Here is a 21,411-nt window from a genome sequence, read left to right as displayed (position 1 = left end):
ATTAGGCCTTTCATCCCATCCCCTCCTCTCTGTCATTCCAACATGGTGGATTTATGATCCATCTTCAACCCATTCCCCGGCCTTCCTCCCATAAGCTTTGATACCCTTACTGATCAATAACCTATCAACCTCCATGTTAAACGTACCCAATGACATGGTCTCCACAGAAATCTGTGGCAATGAATTCCACACACCCACAAACATATGGGGAAAGAAATTCCTCCTCATCTCTGTTCCGAAGGGAGTCCTTCCAATCTGAGAAGGTGACCACTGGTCCCCAGGCATCCCGTGACAGGAAACATCCTCCACATCCACTCTGACTCGGCTTTTCAATATTCAGTTGGTTTAAATGAGATCCACCCACACACCCTATTCTTCTAAACTCCGGTGAGTACAGGGCAGAGTCATCAAATGTTCCTCACACATTAACCCTTTCATTCCTGGGATCATTCCTGAGAACCACATCTCAACCATCTCAAACACCAGCATATCCAATGTTAGAGGAGGGTCCCAGAACTGTTCAGAATACTCCAGATGCAGTCCTAACCAATGCCTTATAATGCCACTGTGTTACAGACTTGATTTTATATCCCAGACCTCTCGAAATGGATGATACATTGCATTTGCCTTCCATTCCACTGACTTCACCTGTAATTTGCTGCTTTGGGAATTCTGCATCAGGACCCAGATGTCCCTTTGCTCCTCTGAATTCTGAATTTGCTCCCCTTTTGAAAACATTCTGTGCCTTTATTCCTTCCACCAAACTACATGACCATAAACTTCCCATCACTGCACCTGCCCCTTCAACAGGACTTTGGATGATGGAGTCTGAAGCAACACACAAAAATCTGAGGTGGAAAGGGTCTCGGGAGTCCTGGTGTAGGATCCCTTAAAGGTTAATTTGCAGGTTGATTCTCCGGTGAGGAAGGCAAATGCAACGTCAGCATTCATTTCAAGAGGACGAGTGTATGAAAGCAAGGATGTAATGTTGAAACTTTATGAAGCGTTGGTGAGGCTGATTTGGAGTATTGTGAGCAGGTTTGGGCCTCTTATCTCAGAAAGAATGTGCTGAAACTGAGAGAGTTCAAAGGAGGTTCACAAGAATGAACGGCTTGTCATAGGAGCTCTGTGTCAGTGTTCACTAAATTCGGAAGAATGAGGGGTGACCTCATTGCAACCTTCAAATGGTGAAAGGCCTTGGCAGAGTGCATGTGTGGAGGGTGTTTCCTGTGGTGGGAGAGTCTAAAACCAGAAGACACAGCCTCAGGATGGAGGGGCGTCCTTTCAGAATGGAGATGAGGAGGAGTTTCTTTAGCCAGAGGGTGGTGAATCTGTGGAATTTTTTGCCACTGGCAACTGTGGAGGTCAAGTCTTTTCTATTTAAGGCAGAGGTTGATAGATTTTTGACTGGTCTGGACATGAAGGGATACGGGGAGAAGGCAGGAGATTGGGGCAAAGAGGAAAATTGGATCAGTCAGGTTGAAATAGTCGAGCAGACTCGATGGGCCATTGAGCTTCTATATGTTATGGTCATATGGTCTGTTCAAATGATAATTAAACACCTTCACTGTCCACCATCTGCAAGTTCACTGATCAGCTCACCCACATTCTCATCCAAAACATTAATGTATTAGTCTGTATATCAGATCATAAAAGAAATAGGATGATGCGACTGATTGTTTGATAATTAGATGAATATGATTTCAGCAAGACTTCAGTTCAAATTCACCTTTTTCCATCTTCCCTGTGGAAAATGTTTCTCTTCAGCTCTTAAATATTTTCCACTCTCACCTCACATCCATGAAATTACCGGCCATGGCACCACTCTCTGCTTCCTATCACAAACAAATGTTTTATCCCCACAAGGATCTCTCTGAGTGCTGTGGTGATGTTCTCCCTGATCAACATCACAACTCCCCCTCCTCTCTCACCCCCACTTCTGTCACGTCCTTTGTATCTGTAGCACAGTGAGGTGGTTTTGATCTTATTCAATGGGAGAGCAGGTGTGAGGGGCTGAATGGCCTCCTCTTGCTGCTATTTCTGATGATCAGAGCAGTGAACAGACTGAACTGAGGGAGGAGAGAAAGGGTCGGGGGAATAAATGGAGGTGGAGAACAGGACGGTGTTCCCAAGTGAACAGACATCTGGCAAGTGAGCGGCTTTAAAACTGAGTTTGGAAGGTTCCAGATCAGCCTGTCCTTGTTAGAGTGAATAGCGAGACTGGAGGGATGAGGGACCCCTGGCTGACGAGGGTCATTGAGGCTCTGGTCAGGATGGAGTCGTGTGTGAGGGGAAAGAGGCTGAGCTCCTCAAGGGGTAGAAGGGGTGTGGGGAACACAATAAAGGGAAACTCAGATGGACATGAAGTGGACATGAGTTAGCTTTAGGGGGTCAGATAAAGGTGATTCCAAACAGATTCTTTGAGTCTGTGGGAAACAAAAGGGTAACTGGTGAGGGAATATGCCCCTTGAAGGATCAGTGTGGTCTTCTATGTGTGGAGACACAGCTGATGGGTGAGTCTGAAATAAATACTTCTCATCAGTATTTACTGTGGAGAAGGTGATGGAAGCTGGGGAATTCCGGGAGGAGAATACGAATGTCCTGAAACATGCCGACATTACAAAGGAGGCTGGCCAGCTTAATCTCAGAAAGCTGAATAAATCCCGGGGTCTGACCCAGTGTATCGTCTGACATGGTGGGAATCCAGGGAGGAAATTGCTGAGTCCCTGGCTGTGATATTTCAAACACTGAACACAGAACAGTACAGTACAGAAACAGGCCATTCGGCCCACGCTGTCTGTTGCTGACCATGATGTAATCACATTTGCCTGCAAATGACCCAAACCCTCCATTACCTGTCTGTTCATTTCCCTGTTTAAATGTCTGTTGAACATCACGATCGTATCTGATTCCAGCACTCCCCATCCCGGCCGTGCATTCCAGGAAGATACCACTCATTGTGTCCAAAAACATTCCTTGAACATCCCGGTTCAACTTTGACCATCTGACTTTAAAGCTTTACCCTTCACGTAGTGTCCTCGGGGAGATTACACTGACTGAGACTGTCTGATAATTAGCAGAATAAGAGGTGTTCTCACTGGCACAGACACAGTCTCGCTGGGTATTGACAGGGTAGAGGCAGGAATGATGGGGTGTGGAACCGGGGGTCACAGACTCACAATCAGAGGTCCCCTCAGCAGGACTGAGATGAGGAAAACTTCCTCTCCCAGTGTGTGATGGAATTCTCTACAAAAGATTTCTGGATTAAGGGGAAGAGAAGATGGGATGGTGCAGGAATTTGTCACTGAAGTCAATGATCAGCCAAGTTCTGAGTGAAGAGTAGAACAGATGAAAGGGGCCGAATGGCCACTTCTTGTCCAGTTTCTTACTTTCATGAAACACAAATCGATCTTGGTATCTTTAACGTTTTGATGTTCAGTCTGTCGGATTACACAGGGGAGCGGTAACCAATGCACTCTGTGTAGAGCATCCTCTGTACCCCGTGTTGACTGTATTCACTCCACTGTCCCCAGTGTTTGTAACAGTATGCAGAGTTTGTTGTATTCTTCCCTCATCAATCTCCTATAAACCTTCTCCTCTCACCTTATATTTACTCGCTGTAGTATTTGACATTCCCACACTGGGAACAAGGAGCGCCCTCTTCTTTGTGGTGGCGTGTTGGGGAGGAAGCATTAAGAAGAAGGACGCCTCACGTCTTAATAAGCTGGTAAGGAAGGCGGGCTCTGTCGTGGGCAAAGGACTGGAGAGTTTAACATCGGTAGCTGAGCGAAGGGCGCTGAGTAGGCTACGGTCAATTATGGAAAACCCTGAACATCCTCTACATAGCACCATCCAGAGACAGAGAAGCAGTTTCAGCGACAGGTTACTGTCGATGCAATGCTCCTCAGACAGGATGAAGAGGTCAATACTCCCCAATGCCATTAGGCTTTACAATTCAACTGCCAGGACTTAAGAACTTTTTTTTTAAAGCTATTATTAATGCTTTTTGAGTTAGTGATTTAGATGCATATCATATTATTACTGAGTTAAGTATTGTATGTAATGAGTTTTTGCTACAACAAGTGTATGGGACATTGGAAAAAAATGTTGAATTTCCCCATGGGGATGAATAAAGTATCTATCTATCTATCTATTCCTCACAACTCCTGCTGGACAGTGGGGAGCAGCGGGTGTGCACTTGGCATCTGCTGACACACTCCGTCCCGACAGGGTGGGAGCAGAGTGTGAGAGCGAATAACTGGAGCAATTCCCCCACCTGCTGGGCGCACAGCTCTCTCTCTCTCTCAGGCAGTGCATTCCACACACCAACCACTCTCTGAGTGAAAAACCTTCCTCTAATATCCTCTTTGAACTTCCCCTCCCCTTAACTTAAAGCCATGTCCTCTTGTACTGAGCAGTGGTGCCCTGGGAAAGTGACGCTGGCTGTCCACTCTGTCTATTCCTCTTAATATCTTGTATACCTCTATCATGTCTCCTCTCATCCTCCTTTCCAAAGAGTAAAGCCCAAGCTCCCTTAATCTCTGATCAGAATGCATACACTCTAAACCAGGCAGCATCCTGGTAAATCTCCTCTGTATCCTTTCCAATGCTTCCACATCCTTCCTATAGTGAGGCGACCAGAACTGGACACAGTACTCCAAGTGTGGCCTAACTAGAGTTTTATAGAGCTGCATCGTTACCCCCGCGACTCTTCAACTCTCTCCGTCGACATATGAAAGCTAATACCCCATAAGCTTTCTTAACTACCCCTATCTACCTGTGAGGTAACTTTCAGGGATCTGTTGACATGTACCCCCCAGATCCCTCTGGTCCTCCTCATGCCATTTACTTTGTACTCTGCCTTGGAGTTTGTCCTAATCGCCGGCGCTGTAAAACGATTGCACTACCGCCAGGTTGCCGTGCCCAACTACCATAAATGTTCACACAACAGTAGAACATCCTGTAGGAATCGGTCTCTACGCGAATCCCTTTCCCAGTCGTCAGTCTGCACTATCCCCAACCTGCAACATTTTGTTCCGACTCTTCCTGCGGTACCGGTATCCAGCAGCAGGTGGCGATCCTGCACCGTGAATCTTCGCAGATCTCTGTGCCGCTCGCCATCGCCACCGTCTGGTTGCAAACGGCAATGCAATGAACTCACCTCGGCGCTGAACCGATTCCACAACCTCTGGACTCACCTCCAATGATTCGACAACTCATGTTCTCAGGATTATTTATTTATTCATTTATTATTTTCACAATACATTGGTTGTTTACCAGTCTCTGTGTGGATTTTCATTCTATTGAGTTTCTGCGTACTTACAGTGAATGCCCGCAAGAAAATTAATCATAGGTCAGGATAGAATCTGGTGACACAGATAGACTTTGATAATAAATTTACTTTGAATGTTTGAGCTTTATGGCTGACCCGACCACAGAGGGTGATTTATCTCACAGGTTTCCCAAATGTCCTTGTTGACGGAGTTTTGATGGTGCATCGTGTGTTATTTGATGTGTAACCTTGGCTTGTGCTCAACACCCTGACTGACGAGAGACTGCAACGAAAAACGTTTGGCCCCAAGCAGTTAAGTGTTGCGAGGGAGAATTTGAAAGCTGCTTTATGGAGATGGAATATGGCATGAATTAGACGTCAGTGCGATAATGGAGGCTGAATTCCGATGGAGAAACAAAGGCCAACAGGATAATGATATCCACAGTTTAGTTTGAAGGCATTCAGGATGATGTAGGAAATTGGATCAACATTGGCTCAGCTGGAGAAGCCAGAGATGTTCCCTTTCTGACTGGAGGGCAGCACAAGTGAACACCTGAGGGTAGGACAGAAATGAGCGAACACAGGAGGGCAGCACTGCCTCAGCGTCTCCTCCCCTGAGTGACTGCCACAGGCCACCCGCAGCCACGGCCTGGGCCTAGACCTTCCCGTAACCAATGCAACGCCCCTCTCCCACCATCGGTCTCTCCAGTGGACCAGTGACCCGGTGACCCTTCTGCTGGGATTTGGGAATGAGGTTTAACTGGTGGAGGAACGGGACATAATTAGAGATGGGTAGAACGGATAAAGCAGGAGTGAGTGGAAGGTGAGCACTCCACCGACTCCTGTGCCTCCAGGCCCACAGGGCGCCTCTCCACTACCGACACACATTTTAATTATATTTTATTAACTTACTTATGGTAATATGAGCCATTTTGTGTACGATACATGTGGGTGCTTGTGGTCTGGAGAAATGTTGTTTCATTTGGTTCTATATCTGTACAGTCGAATGACAATAAACTTGAATCTGAGAGGAAATCTTTTTTTTTGGAACATTTCAGACGCTGTGTTGACCTGACAGGTTAAATACTGAGAGGATATTTGCCCTGGTGGTGCATGGTGCGAGGGGTGTGTCGGGGTTTTGAATAGCAGTCGGATCAGAGACATCAGAAATTCTGCAGATGCTGGAAATCCACAGCAACACATACAAAATGCTGGATGAATTCAGCAGGTCAGGCAGCATCCATGGAGCAACCAACACAACCTCAGGATGTGCCGGGGGCAGCCCGCAAGAGTCACCACACATTCCCAGCACCATCGCAGCCATTCATTAGTTGAGTTTTTATCCTTCCTAGTGTTTATTAGTTTTGGCAGCTTTGTTAGCTGTATGCATTGTGTTCTCAGATTATTGTTCTGGTTTAAGCACCAACTCAGCATTTGCATGTCCACAATGTTCAGTAAAGCTACACAGACCACAGAGACAACACGACACAACAAACAACAACAGCAAAACAAGCCCCTTGCTGCTCTCCCATTCACCCTCTCACACACAAAGTCCGACAACTACAGGACCGGCCTCTGGGCCTCCTGTCCAGGAGTTGCCCATCCCAGTTGCAACTTCTGGACTTCCCAAAGACCGTTTGGGCTTTGAACGTCAGTATCGACTCTCACATTGATTGATGACGGGCGGCTGATTTGGTGTCATCGGCAAACTTACTAACCAGGTGATCTGCATTCTCACTCTCATCGTTAATATACAGGACACGAGTAACAACGGTGACCCAGAACTGATCCTGTGGTACAGGCTTAACAGGTCACAGGCTTCTAGTTTGAGAAACAAACCTCCACTCTCACCCTCTGAATCCTCCCAACGAGCTGATTTTAGAACACAGGATGATTTTAGTACGGGGGCGCATGGTAGCACGGTGGTTAGTATTAATGCTTCACAGTGTCAGTGACCTGGGTTCAATTCCTGCCGCTGTCTGTAACGAGTTTCAACCATCGACACTCTCCTCAGCACTGAACTCACCCCGTGGCTACGGCCTGTGGCCATCGGGCTCCTGGACCAGTTTCCCTCACTGTCCCTGACCAGACGAAGGTCATCGAGCCGCATCTCCAGTTCCGTGACCCGGTCCCTAAGGAGCTGCAGCTCGACGTACCTGGTGCAGATGTGGCTGTCCGGGAGGCTGTTCTCACTAATATACCCTCTCTTTGGCTTTTACTGAAAAAATCTGATTTAGCTTCTTCTCAGATTTCAGGGTGAATTCGATCACATTATGGTCACTTTATCTGAAACTCTCTAATCAATCCTGGTTCAGTGTACAACACCCAATCCGGAATTGCTGATCCCCAAGTGGGCTCGACCATGAGCTGCTGTAAAAAAATCATCTCGCTGACACTCCAGCAATTTCCCTGCTGGAATCCAACACCAATATACCTGCATATTGAAACCCCTTTGACGATCGTAATATTGCCCTTTTGACATGCATTTCAGTCTCCTGTGTAATTTGTAGACCGTATCCTTACCACTGTTTGGGGGTTTGTATGCAACTCCCATCAGGGTCTTTTTACTCTTGCCGTTCCTTAGCTCTGTCCCCACTGATTCAACACCTTCCGACACCATGTCACCTCCTTCTAATGATTTGATTTCAGTTTTTATTACCAACAGAGTGACGCCACCCCCCTCTGCCCTCCTGTCTGTTCAATCTGTATCCTTGGACATTAAGCTCAGCTATAATCTTCATTTCAGCCGTGATTCAGTGATGTCAATACCTGCCAGTCTGTAACTGTGCTACAAGTTCATCTCCTTTATTCCGTATACTGAACACATTCAAATATAACACTTTCAGTCCTGGATCCTTTTCAGTTTTGTCTGCCTTTTACATTACAACTCATCCAGTTGATTTTAGTTTTGCCTTATCGACAGCCTCCCCTCACTACACATTGCCTCTGTTTGTAAACCAGCCACCTCATCTTCAGCACTGTCACCTGCCTTTCCTACGATACTTCTTGCATTGAAATACAGGCAGCTCAGGACACTGGATGCACAATGTCCAACCTTTCATTCCTGACTTTGAGGTCTTACCAGCATCTGCCTCCACAACCTCTCCACGAACTGTTCTGACACTCTGGTTCCCATTCCCCCGCAACTCTAGTTTAAACCCCACTGTACAGCATTAACAAACCTTCCTGCCTGGATATTATTCCCCCTCCAGTTCAGGTGCAAACCATCCCTTCTGTACAGGTCCCACCTTCCCTGGAAGGGAGCCCAAAGATCCAAAAACCTCTGCCCTCCTTAACACAGCAACTTCTTAGCCAGGTGTTAAACTGCATAATCTTCCTAGTTCTGACCTCACCAGCACGTGACATGTGTAGCAATACTGAGATCACAACACTGGATGTCCTGCCCTTTAACTTATCAGTGAACTCCCTGTGCAGAGCCTCATCACTCGTAAATAATACTATTGTTGTCAGCGTGATTTGTTTTCTCTCTCTGCACATTGGGTGTTCATAAGGTATACGTACTTTGATAATAAATGTACTTTAAACGGTGAAATCTGAAGGCCTCCTTCCTACACCAGCTCCTTAGCTCCTTAGCCAGGCGTTAAACTGTATGATCTTCCTGTTTCTGGCCTCTCTAGCACGTGGCACGGGCAGCAATCCTGGGATCAGAACCCTGGGTCCTGTCCTGGAACTTAGCACCGAACCCCTTAAACTCAGATGGAGGGACTGCTTTGTCGAGCACTTTCACTCCATCCGCCTCAAAATGCACCATTTCTTGGTGACCTCCTACATCAACTCAATCTCTCATTGCAGAATCTCGTGTTAAACGCTCGAGAAACTAAATCAAAAACAGAAAATATCAGAATCCACAGGATGGGTGGTGTTTGAATAAAAGATGCTGGAAATTGAGAGCAACACACACAAAATGTTGGAGAAACTCAGCAGGACAGGCAGCGACTATGGAGAAGTGTAAACAGTCGACGATTCAGGCTGAGACCCTTCATCAGGACAGGAAAGGAAGGGGAAAGGTGGGGGAGGGGAGGAAGAAGTACAAAGTGACGGGCGATAGGTGGAGATTTCCGGAGAGATAATCAGTGTGAAATATGAACTCCATGGATTGTGACTGACCGGGTGAATGCTTCCGACATTTTACCCTCCTCACTCACCCTCTCCATCTGCCCATCATCTTTGGCACTGCCACCTCTCACCTCACAGCTTCTGACACATTTCCACACTCCACCCCTCCCTCGTGTCTTTATCACCCCCTCACCTGCCAGCTCTTACCCTGGCTTTCCATCCAAATCCTACACCGGTCATCTCCGCTCTCACTTTCAGTCCAGTGGGAGGACATTGAGCCAAAACGTCAATTATCCATTTCCCTCTATAGATGCTGCCTGACACGCTGAGATTCTCCAGCCTGTTACCGTCACGTGTCCCGCCTCCCCAAGATTCACCTTGACCTCCCTCTCCCAGTCAGCATCACCACCACTTGTCCCACTTCACCTGTCCCGGGGCGGGTGGACTTTAGCACCCGGGGGAGCCGGGGAGCTCAGGACCCGCCGCCCGCGGCTGCTGCTGAATTCGCAGTGTTTCTGTTCCGTTGACGGATGCGGTGAACGAGTTAAAATTAATGGATCGATAATTCTCACATCGTGTTTATTTCACTCCCCGCACATTTATATTTACACTGACTTACTCCTGATGCCGGTCCCAGGACCCGACCTGTTTACAGACCCAGAGCGAAACCGGAGCAGATTCTCAGCCACTGGTTTGGATATCCAGTCCAGAAGAAAGGATAAAGTTTCTCCGTGAATTTATTCCCAGTGAAGGTGTGGAGATGGGACTTGGTCTCTGCGTTGTAAAATGAAACTGTCCCTAACTCGTAACTGAGATAAACTCCCACCCTCCCGGGGATGGGACCGGCAGGGAAACGGGACACAGGGGAGGTGTGAACCTTCATCACGTCATCACGCCACCCGATGGTCCAGAATCCGGTCTCCGGACTCGGTTGGACCCCTCCCTTCCTGTCCACAGACTCTGCAGCGACTCCCAGACACCAGCCCCGATTCCCCGTCACCTCCACCTCCCAGAAATGTCTCCCCGATGTGAATCCCTCCGATCCCAGCACACAAAGCCAGTCTGTGAACCTCTTCCCGGTGACAGGGAGATTCCTTCGGGTCCCGGTCCATCTCACACTCTTCCGATCCTCAGACACCTCGAGCCACGGACTCGCCGTTTCCACATCCAGGGTGACAGAGACTGAGGGGAGAAGCAGAGAATTAGAGAGTCCCCGGGGATCGGGGGGAGACTCGGGCAGCGCGGCCCCGGGGATCGGGGGGAGACTCGTGCAGCGCGGCCCCGGGACCGGGGGGAGACTCGGGCAGCGCGGCCCCGGGACCGGGGGGAGACTCGGGCAGCGCGGCCCCGGGACCGGGGGGAGACTTGGACAGCGCGGCCCAGGGGATCGGGGGGAGACTCGGGCAGCGCGGCCCCGGGACCGGGGGGAGACTCGGGCAGCGCGGCCCCGGGACCGGGGGGAGACTTGGACAGCGCGGCCCAGGGGATCGGGGGGAGACTCGGGCAGCGCGGCCCCGGGACCGGGGGAGATTCGGGCAGCGTGGCCCCGGGACCGGGGGAGACTCGGGCAGCGCGGCCCCAGGGATCGGGGGGAGACGGGCAGCGCGGCCCCAGGGATCGGGGGAGACTCGGGCAGCGCGGGCCCCAGGGACCGGGGGGAGACTCTGAAGTGGAAAATCTAGTCATGTGGAAGAAGGCAGCATACACGAGGTTTAGAAAGCAAAGATCAGATGGGTCTATTGAGGAATATAGGATAGCAAGAAAGGAGCTTAAGAAGGGGCTGGGAAGAGCAAGAAGGGGGCATGAGAAGGCCTTGGTGAGTAGGGTAAAGGAAAACCCCAAGGCATTCTTCAATTATGTGAAGAACAAACGGATGACAGGAGAGAAGGTAGGACCGATTAGAGATAAAGGTGGGAAGATGTGCCTAGACGGAAGAGATTGCTGAGCCTCTGGCTAGGATCTTTATGTCCTCGTTGTCCACAGGAATGGTACCAGAGGATTGGAGGGAGTCGAATGTTGTCCCTTTGTTCAAAAAAGGTAGTAGGGATAGTCCAGGTAATTATAGACCAGTGAGCCTTACGACTGTGGTGGGAAAACTGTTGGAAAAGATTCTTAGAGATTGGATCTATGGGCATTTAGAGAATCATGGTCTGATCAGGGGCAGTCAGGATGTCTTTGTGAAGGGCAGATCATGCCTAACAAGCCTGATAGAGTTCTTTGAGGAGGTGACCAGGCATATAGATGAGGGTAGTGCAGTGGATGTGATCTACATGGATTTTAGTAAGGCATTGACAAGGTTCCACACGGTAGGCTTATTCAGAAAGTCAGAAGGCATGGGATCCAGGGATATTTGGCCAGGTGGATTCAGAATTGGCTTGCCTGCAGAAGGCAGAGGGTCGTGGTGGAGGGAGTACATTCAGATTGGAGGATTGTGACTAGTGGTGTCCCACAAGGATCGGTTCTAGGACCTCTACTTTTCGTGATTTTTATTAACGATCTGGATGTGGGGGTAAAGGGTGGGTTGGCAAGTTTGCAGATGACACAAAGGTTGGTGGTGCTGTAGATAGTGTAGAGGATTGTTGAAGATTGCAGAGAGATATTGATAGGATGCAGAAGTGGGCTGAGAAGTGGCAGATGGAGTTCAACCCGGAGAAGTGTGAGGTGGTACACTTTGGAAGGACAAACTCCAAGGTAGAGTACGAAGTAAATGGCAGGATACTTGGTAGTGTGGAGGAGCAGAGGGGTCTGGGGGTACACAGATGCCTGAAAGTTGCCTCACAGATAGGGTAGTTAAGAAAGCTTATGAGGTGTTAGCTTTCATAAGTCGAGGGATAGAGTTTAAGAGTCGCGAGGTAAGGATGCATCTTTATAAAACTCTAGTTAGGCCACACTTGGAGTACTGTGTCCAGTTCTGGTCGCCTCACTATAGGAAGGATGTGGAAGCATTGGAAAGGGTACAGAGGAGATTTACCAGGATGCTGCCTGGTTTAGAGAGTATGGATTATGATCAGAGATTAAGGGAGCTAGGGCTTTACTCTTTGGAGAGGAGGATGAGAGGAGACATGATGAGAGGTGTACAAGATATTAAGAGGAATAGACAGAGTGAATAGCCAGCGCCTCTTCCCCAGGGCACCACTGCTCAGTACAAGAGGACATGGCTTTAAGGTAAGGGGAGGGAAGTTCAAGGGGGATATTAGAGGAAGGTTTTTCACTCAGAGAGTGGTTGGTGTGTGGAATGCACTGCCTGAGTCAGTGGTGGAGGCAGATACACTAGTGAAGTTTAAGAGACTACTAGACAAGTATATGGAAGAATTTAAGTTGGGGGTTATATGTCCTTGTGAAGTATGGATGTAATGTTAAAATTTATAAGGCACTGGTGGGGCATCACTTGAAGTATTGTGAAGTATTATGTGAGAAAGGATTGGTACTGAAACTGAGGAGTGTTCGAAGGGGTTTCACAAAAATGATTCCAGGATCGAATGTCTTGTCATATGAAGAGCGTTTATGTGGACTGAGGAGGGGTGAGGGATGATGAGATGAGTCTGAGGTGACTGTGGACTGAGGAATGGTGAGGGATGATGAGGAGTCTGAGATGACTGTGGACTGAGGAGGGGTGAGGGATGATGAGGAGTCTGAGGTGACTGTGGACTGAGGAGGGGTGAGGGATGATGAGACGAGTCTGAGGTGACAGTGGACTGAGGAGGGGTGAGGGATGATAAGGAGTCTGACGTGACTGTGGACTGAGGAGGGGTGAGGGATGATGAGACGAGTCTGAGGTGACTGTGGACTGAGGAGGGGTGAGGGATGATGAGATGAGTCTGAGTTGACTGTGGACTGAGGAGGGGTGAGGGATGATGAGGAGTCTGAGGTGACTGTGGACGGAGGAGGGGTGAGGTATGATGAGGATTCTGAGGTGACTGTGGACTGAGGAGGGGTGAGGGATGATGAGGAGTCTGAGGTGACTGTGGACTGAGGAGGGGTGAGGGATGATGAGATGAGTCTCAGGTGAGAGTGGACTGAGGAGGGGTGAGGGATGATGAGGAGTCTGAGGTGACTGTGGACTGAGGAGGGTTGAGGGATGATGAGACGATTCTGAGGTGACTGTGGACTGAGGAGGGATGAGGGATGATGAGCCGAGTCTGAGGTGACTGTGGACTGAGTAGGGGTGAGTGATGATGAGATGAGTCTGAGGTGACAGTGGACTGAGGAGGGATGAGGGAAGATGAGATGAGTCTGAGGTGACTGTGGACTGAGGAGGGGTGAGGGATGATGAGGAGTCTGAGGTGACTGTGGACTGAGGAGGGGTGAGGGATGATGAGATGAGTCTGAGGTGACTGTGGACTGAGGAAGGGTGAGGGATGATGAGATGAGTCTGAGGTGACTGTGGACTGAGGAGGAGTGAGGGATGATGAGACGAGTCTGAGGTGACAGTGGACTGAGGAGGGATGAGGGCTGAGTTGATTCTGAGGTGACTGTGGACTGAGGAGGGGTGAGGGATGATGAGACGAATCTGAGGTGACAGTGGACTGAGGAGGGGTGAGGGCTGAGTTGATTCTGAGGTGACTGTGGACTGAGGAGGGGTGAGGGATGATGAGACGAGTCTGAGGTGACAGTGGACTGAGGAGGGGTGAGGGATGATGAGGAGTATGACGTGACTGTGGAATGAGGAGGGGTGAGGGATGATGAGATGAGTCTGAGGTGACTGTGGACTGAGGAGGGATGAGGGATGATGAGACGAGTCTGAGGTGACTGTGGACTGAGGAGGGTTGAGGGATGATGAGGAGTCTGAAGTGAATGTGGACTGAGGAGGGGTGAGGGATGATGAGATGAGTCTGAGGTGACTGTGGACTGAGGAGGGGGTGAGCGATGATGAGGAGTCTGAGATGACTGTGGACTGAGGAGGGGTGAGGGATGATGAGGAGTCTGAGGTGACTGTGGACTGAGGAGGGGTGAGGGATGATGAGATGAGTCTGAGGTGACTGTGGACTGAGGAGGGGTGAGGGATGATGAGACGAGTCTGAGGTGACAGTGGACTGAGGAGGGGTGAGGGATGATAAGGAGTATGACGTGACTGTGGACTGAGGAGGGGTGAGGGATGATGAGACGAGTCAGAGGTGACTGTGGACTGAGAAGGGATGAGGGATGATGAGGACTCTGAGGTGACTGTGGACTGAGGAGGGGTGAGGGATGATGAGACGAGTCTGAGGTGACTGTGGACTGAGGAGGGGTGAGGGATGATGAGATGAGTCTGAGGTGACTGTGGACTGAGGAGGGGTGAGGGATGATGAGGAGTCTGAGGTGACTGTGGACGGAGGAGGGGTGAGGGATGATGAGGAGTCTGAGGTGACTGTGGACTGAGGAGGGGTGAGGGATGATGAGGAGTCTGAGGTGAATGTGGACTGAGGAGGGGTGAGTGTTGATGAGACAAGCCTGAGGTGACTGTGGAATGAGGAGGGTGAGGGATCATGAGATGAATCTGAGGTGACTGTGCACTGAGGAGGGGTGAGGGATGATGAGGAGTCTGATGTGACTGTAGGCTGAGGAGGGGTGAAGGATGATGAGGAGTATGAGGTGAATGTGGACTGAGGAGGGGTGAGGGATGATGAGGAGTCTGACGTGACTGTGGACTGAGGAGGGGTGAGGGATGATGAGACGAGTCTGAGGTGACTGTGGACTGAGGAGGGGTGAGGGATGATGAGCAGTCTGAGGTGAATGTGGACTGAGGAGGGGTGAGGGATGATGAGGAGTCTGAGGTGACTGTGGACTGAGGAGGGGTGAGGGATGATGAGGTGAGTCTGAGGTGACTGTTGACTGAGTAGGGGTGAGTGATGATGAGCCGAGTCTGAGGTGACTGTGGACTGAGTAGGGGTGAGTGATGATGAGATGAGTCGGAGGTGACAGTGGACTGAGGAGGGATGAGGGAAGATGAGATGAGTCTGAGGTGACTGTGGACTGAGTAGGGATGAGGGATGATAAGATGAGTCTGAGGTGACTGTGGACTGAGGAATGGTGAGGGATGATGAGGAGTCTGAGATGACTGTGGACTGAGGAGGGGTGAGGGATGATGAGGAGTCTGAGGTGACAGTGGACTGAGGAGGGGTGAGGGATGATGAGCTGAGTCTGAGGTGACTGTGGACTGAGGAGGGGTGAGGGATGATGAGCTGAGTCTGAGGTGACTGTGGACTGAGGAGGGGTGAGGGATGATGAGATGAGTCTGAGGTGACTGTGGACTGAGGAGGGTTGAGGGATGATGAGATGAGTCTCAGATGACAGTGGACTGAGGAGGGGTGAGGGATGATGAGGAGTCTGAGGTAACTGTGAACTGAGGAGGGGTGAGGGATGATGAGATGAGTCTGAGGTGACTGTGGACTGAGGAGGGGTGAGGGATGATGAGACGAGTCTGAGGTGACAGTGGACTGAGGAGGGGTGAGGGATGATAAGGAGTCTGACGTGACTGTGGACTGAGGAGGGGTGAGGGATGATGAGACGAGTCTGAGGTGACTGTGGACTGAGGAGGGGTGAGGGATGATGAGGAGTCTGAGGTGACTGTGGACTGAGGAGGGGTGAGGGATGATGAGATGAGTCTGAGGTGACTGTGGACTGAGGAGGGGTGAGGGATGATGAGGAGTCTGAGGTGACTGTGGACGGAGGAGGGGTGAGGGATGATGCGGAGTCTGAGGTTACTGTGGACTGAAGAGGGGTGAGGGATGATGAGGAGTCCGAGGTGAATGTGGACTGAGGAGGGGTGAGTGTTGATGAGACAAGCCTGAGGTGACTGTGGAATGAGGAGGGTGAGGGATCATGAGATGAATCTGAGGTGACTGTGCACTGAGGAGGGGTGAGGGATGATGAGGAGGCTGATGTGACTGTAGGCTGAGGAGGGGTGAGGGATGATGAGGAGTATGAGGTGAATGTGGACTGAGGAGGGGTGAGGGATGATGAGGAGTCTGACGTGACTGTGGACTGAGGAGGGGTGAGGGATGATGAGACGAGTCTGAGGTGACTGTGGACTAAGGAGGGGTGAGGGATGATGAGGAGTCTGAGGTGAATGTGGACTGAGGAGGGGTGAGGGATGATGAGGAGTCTGAGGTGACTGTGGACTGAGGAGGGGTGAGGGATGATGAGATGAGTCTGAGGTGACAGTGGACTGAGGAGGGATGAGGGATGATGAGCCGAGTCTGAGGTGACTGTGGACTGATTAGGGGTGAGTGATGATGAGATGAGTCTGAGGTGACAGTGGACTGAGGAGGGATGAGGGAAGATGAGATGAGTCTGAGGTGACTGTGGACTGAGTAGGGATGAGGGATGATGAGACGAGTCTGAGGTGACTGTGGACTGTGGAGGGGTGTGGGATGATGAGACGAGTCTGAGGTGTCTGTGGACTGAGGAGGGTTGAGTGTTGATGAGACAAGACTGAGGTGACTGTGGAATGAGGAGGGTGAGGGATGATGAGGAATCTGACGAGACTGTGGACTGAGGAGGGGTGAGGGATGATGAGACGATTCTGATGTGATTGTGGACTGATGAGGGGTGAGGGATGATGAGACGAGTCTGAGGTGACTGTGGACTGAGGAGGGGTGAGTGTTGATGAGACAAGACTGAGGTGACTGTGGACTGAGGATGGTGAGGGATGATGAGACGATTCTGAGATGACTGTGGACTGAGGAGGGGTGAGGGATGATGAGACGATTCTGAGGTGACTGTGGACTGAGGAGGGGTGAGGGATGATGAGGAGTCTGAGGTGACTGTGGACTGAGGAGGGGTGAGGGATGATGAGGAGTCTGAGGTGACTGTGGACTGAGGAGTGGTGAGGGATGATGAGATGAGTCTGAGGTGTCTGTGGACTGAGGAGGGTGAGGGATCATGAGATGAATCTGAGGTGACTGCACTGAGGAGGGGTGAGGGATGATGAGGAGTCTGATGTGACTGTAGACTGAGGAGGGGTGAGAGATGATGAGACGATTCTGAGATGACTATGGACTGAGGAGGGTGAGGGATGATGAGATGATTCTGAGGTGATTGTGGACTGTGGAGAGTGAGGGATGATGAGACGATTCTGAGGTGCATGTGGACTGAGGAGGGGTGAGGGATGATGTGACGAGTCTGAGGTGACTGTGGATTGAGGAGGGGTGAGGGATGATGAGATGATTCTGATGTGACTGTGGACTGAGGGGGGAGTGATGATGAGACGAGTCTGAGGTGACTGTGGACTGAGGAGGGGTGAGGGATGATGAGACGAGTCTCAGGTGAATGTGGGCTGAGGAGGGTGAGGGATGAGAAGATGAGTCTGAGGTGACTGTGGACTGAGGAGGGTGAGGGTTTATGAGATGAGTCTGAGGTGACTGTGGATTGAGGGGGGATGAGAAATTTTGCGGAGTCCGAGGTGTTGTGGACTGAGGTGGGGTGTGGGATGATGAGTCGAGTCTGGGGTGAATGTGGACTGAGGATGGTGAGGAATGATGATGAGTCTGAGGTGACTGTGGACTGAGGAGGGGGTGAGGGATGATGAGGAGTCTGAGGTGACTGTGGACTGAGGAGGGTGAGGGATGATGAGACGAGTCTGAGGTGACTGTGGACTGAGGAGGGGTGAGGGATGATGAGACGAGTATGAGGTGACTGTGGACTGAGGAGGGGTGAGGTTTGATGAGCAGATTGCTCCAGGTAGGGGAGCGGTGGGGATGTGGGCTGGAGTTCGGAGACATTGGGAAGTGAATGATAGATGAAGACAGACACAGAGACAAAACGGTGAGAGGAAGATGGACGAAGTTTCGGGGGAGGGTGGGGGAGTCTGAGCTGATGATGGGAACCATTAGGGGAGAGATGAATGGCAGATGAAACCTGAACCAGGTTGGGGAGGTGGAAAGCCTGTGGGTGAACGGTGTGGAGGGGGAACTTGAAGGTGGATGTGGTGAAAATGGTTGATGAGGGTCCCTTTCCCCTTTCTATAACCCAATCCCCTCAGACCCTCATTAGGATAGGGGATTCATCATTATCATATTTTTTGGGACTGCCCTGTTATCAAAGAATATTGGAGGGGGATATACAATGCCCTACAAGACATCTTTAAATGTGAAATACCCTTAGAGAGTAAGACCATATATTTTGGATATATACCTCAAGAATGGTTGAAAAGAGATAAATATTTAATGAACATACTGCTGGTGGCTGGTAAACAGACTCTTACTAGGAAATTGTGATCACAGGAGAGCCCAACTTTAAATGCATGGATGGAAATTACAATGGACATTTACAAAATGGAGAAGATAACAGCATCTGTTAATCATAAGCTGGAACAATTTGATTCATACTGGGAAAAATGGTTTAACTACATAAAGCCTCATAGGCCTGATTTTATTCTCACAAATCAATGAATATGTTGTAATAAGATCACTCCCTACTTGTACATAGTTCTTTCCTTTTGCTTGTTTTTTCTCTCCACTCTTTTCTATAAGTGTATACTTCGATAAATACTTTGTGGAGATTTTGTGACATATATGATTATATAATATATATGTACAATGTCTGAAATACATCTTATGGAAATGTTTGTTTGATGAACTTCAATAAAAAATATAAATCACAAAAAAAGAAGGACAGGGGATGAAATTACAGGACCCTGGGAGATACATTTGTTGTGCATTTAGCCACAGCTGATGTCCCAGATGATTGGAAGGTGGCTGAGGTTGTGCGTTTCGTTAATGGGGCTGGAAGATCACTCCAGGGAACTCCAGGACACTGAGCCTAATGTCAGTGGTTGGGAAGTTTCTGAGGACAGGATCGAGCAACATTTGGAAAGGCAAGGATGACATTGTGCTTAGGAAATCACGTCTCACAAATTTGATAGAGTTGTTTGAAGAGGTGACGGATTGTCCAGGACAGGGTGGTAGACATTGTCCACATGGACTTCACCAAGGCCGTTGACATCGATGGTAGACCACACTCGGAGTACTGTGTGCATTCCTGGTTCCCGGACTATGGGACGGATGTCATCACACTGGACAGGAAGCTTCAGGAGGATGTTACCAGGACTGGAGGGCTTGGCTTAAAATGAGAGAGTGGATAAGCTGGGGCTATTTCCCTGGAGTGTAGGGGTGACCCCTGGTCAAAGTATATAAACTCCTAGGGGGCATAGATAACGTGTCTTTTTCCAGAATAAGGTGTCTAAAACCAGAGGGTGTAGATTTAAGGTGAGAGTGGATTGATTTATAAGGGATCTTTGACCCCTTCCCTCAAATCCCCTCCCACACAGTTCCCTCATCACCCACACACTCCACTCTCTGTCCGGATGCAGGGTTTTTAATTAAGGATCAGTTTAATAGATGCAGAGGGGAATTGTCCCTTCCAGCCCTTCGAACCACACCAGACAGCAATCCCCTGATTTAATCCCAGACGCATCATGGGACAATTTACAATGACCGACCAACCGGTACATCTCTGGACTGTGGGAGGAAACCGGAGCAGATGGAGGAAACCCACACGATCCCGGGGAGAACGTACAAACTCCGTGCGGGCAGCAGTGGGAATTGAACCCTTGTCACCTGTACTGTGAAGCGTTGTGCTAACCACTACACTACCGTGCCACTCCACCTGGAGTCACAGGAGATGGGAGAGGCCCTCAGTGTATTTCCTGGAGACATGGGTATGCAAGATAATGAATAATGAGTAGACCAGAGGAGCATAAGATATAGGAGCAGAATTAGGCCATTCAGCCCATCGAGTCTGCTCCGCTGTTCCATCATGGCCTATCCCAGATTCCACTCAAACCCACTACATCTGCCCTCTCCATAAACCGTCCAATCAGAAAACGATCAATTTTCACTTTAAATATACCCACCGTCTGGTCCTCCACAGCTCTCTGTGGCAGAATATTCCACAGATTCACTACACTCTGACTAAAAAACAATTCCTCCTCAACTCTGTTCTAAAGGGTCACTCCTCAATTATGAGGCTGTGCCCTCGAGGTCCCACCATAGGAAACATCCTCTCCACATCTACCTTACTTTCAACATTCGGTAGGTTTCATGAGATCCCCCACATCCTCCTAAATTCCAGTGAGTACAGGCCCAAAGCTGACAAACACTCCCCGTGTGTTAACCCTTTCATTCCTGAAATCATCCTCGTGAACCTTCTCTGAACTCTCTCCAATGACAACACATCCTTTCTGAGATAGGAGGAATTATTAAGAATTATAAAGCTCAATCGTTTAATTGCATATTCTGTACTGTTTCTTATTGCGGGGTACTGATTTGTAACGGGAACACATCACGCAGTATCCACCCAAACGAGATTTCTTAAGTTTGGCCGGGCTGAGGACCATCACCCCCAATATTAAGCTGCTAGCTGAAGCGAGAGTTACACCAACATTGCATTTGCCATCTTTACCACAGACTCCACCTGTAAATTAACCTTCGGGGAGTCTTGCATGAGGACCACTAAATCCCTCTGCACCTCTGATGTTTGAATTTTCTTCCCATTTGGATAACAGTCTGCACTATTGTTCCTTTCACCACAATGCATTATCATACACCCGGCATTATCATAGACTGTCACCTCTCTTTTACTCTTTATGTATCTGAAAATCTTTTCATATCCTCTTTTATATTATTTGCTAGCTAACTTTCATATTTCATCTTTTCTCTCCTCATTCCTTTTTTCAGTTGCTTTCTGTTGGCGTTTAAAAGATTTCAATGCTCTAACTTATCACTAACTTTTTGCTATATTCTATGCCCTCTTGCTTTTATTTCAGCCATGTTTGCCTCATTCTCCCTTTAGAATTCTTCTTCATATTTGGGATGTATCTTCCGAATTGCCACCAAAAACTCCAGCCATTGCTAATCCGCTGACATCCAACACAAATCAGCACCCATCATCAGGGACCCCCACCACTCAGGCCATGCTCTCTTCTCACTGCTGCCATTAGGAAGAAGGTACAGGAGCCTCAGGACTCACACCACTAGGTTCAGGAACAGTTATTACCCCTCAACCATCAGGCTCTTGAACCAGAGGGAATAACTTCACTCCATTTCACTTGCCCCGTCACTGAACCGTTCCCACAATCGATG

General features: G+C 49.4%; 1 protein-coding gene across 1 annotated transcript in view; it reads right to left on the bottom strand.

Moving 5' to 3' along the window:
* The window catches only part of LOC140721736 (uncharacterized), a 96,235-nt gene that overhangs the window by 25,221 nt on the left and 49,603 nt on the right, over positions 1-21,411 (bottom strand). Inside the window, 3 exon segments of the mRNA XM_073036543.1 lie at positions 5,042-5,130; positions 9,969-10,020; positions 10,023-10,531. Of these exon segments, the coding sequence (XP_072892644.1) occupies positions 5,042-5,130; positions 9,969-10,020; positions 10,023-10,531 (650 nt within the window).

Source organism: Hemitrygon akajei, chromosome 2 (genome assembly GCF_048418815.1).
Source record: "Hemitrygon akajei chromosome 2, sHemAka1.3, whole genome shotgun sequence".
NCBI lineage: Eukaryota > Metazoa > Chordata > Chondrichthyes > Myliobatiformes > Dasyatidae > Hemitrygon > Hemitrygon akajei.
The sequence above is the reverse complement of the archived record's forward strand: the minus strand, read 5'-3'. Positions and strand labels throughout refer to the sequence as shown.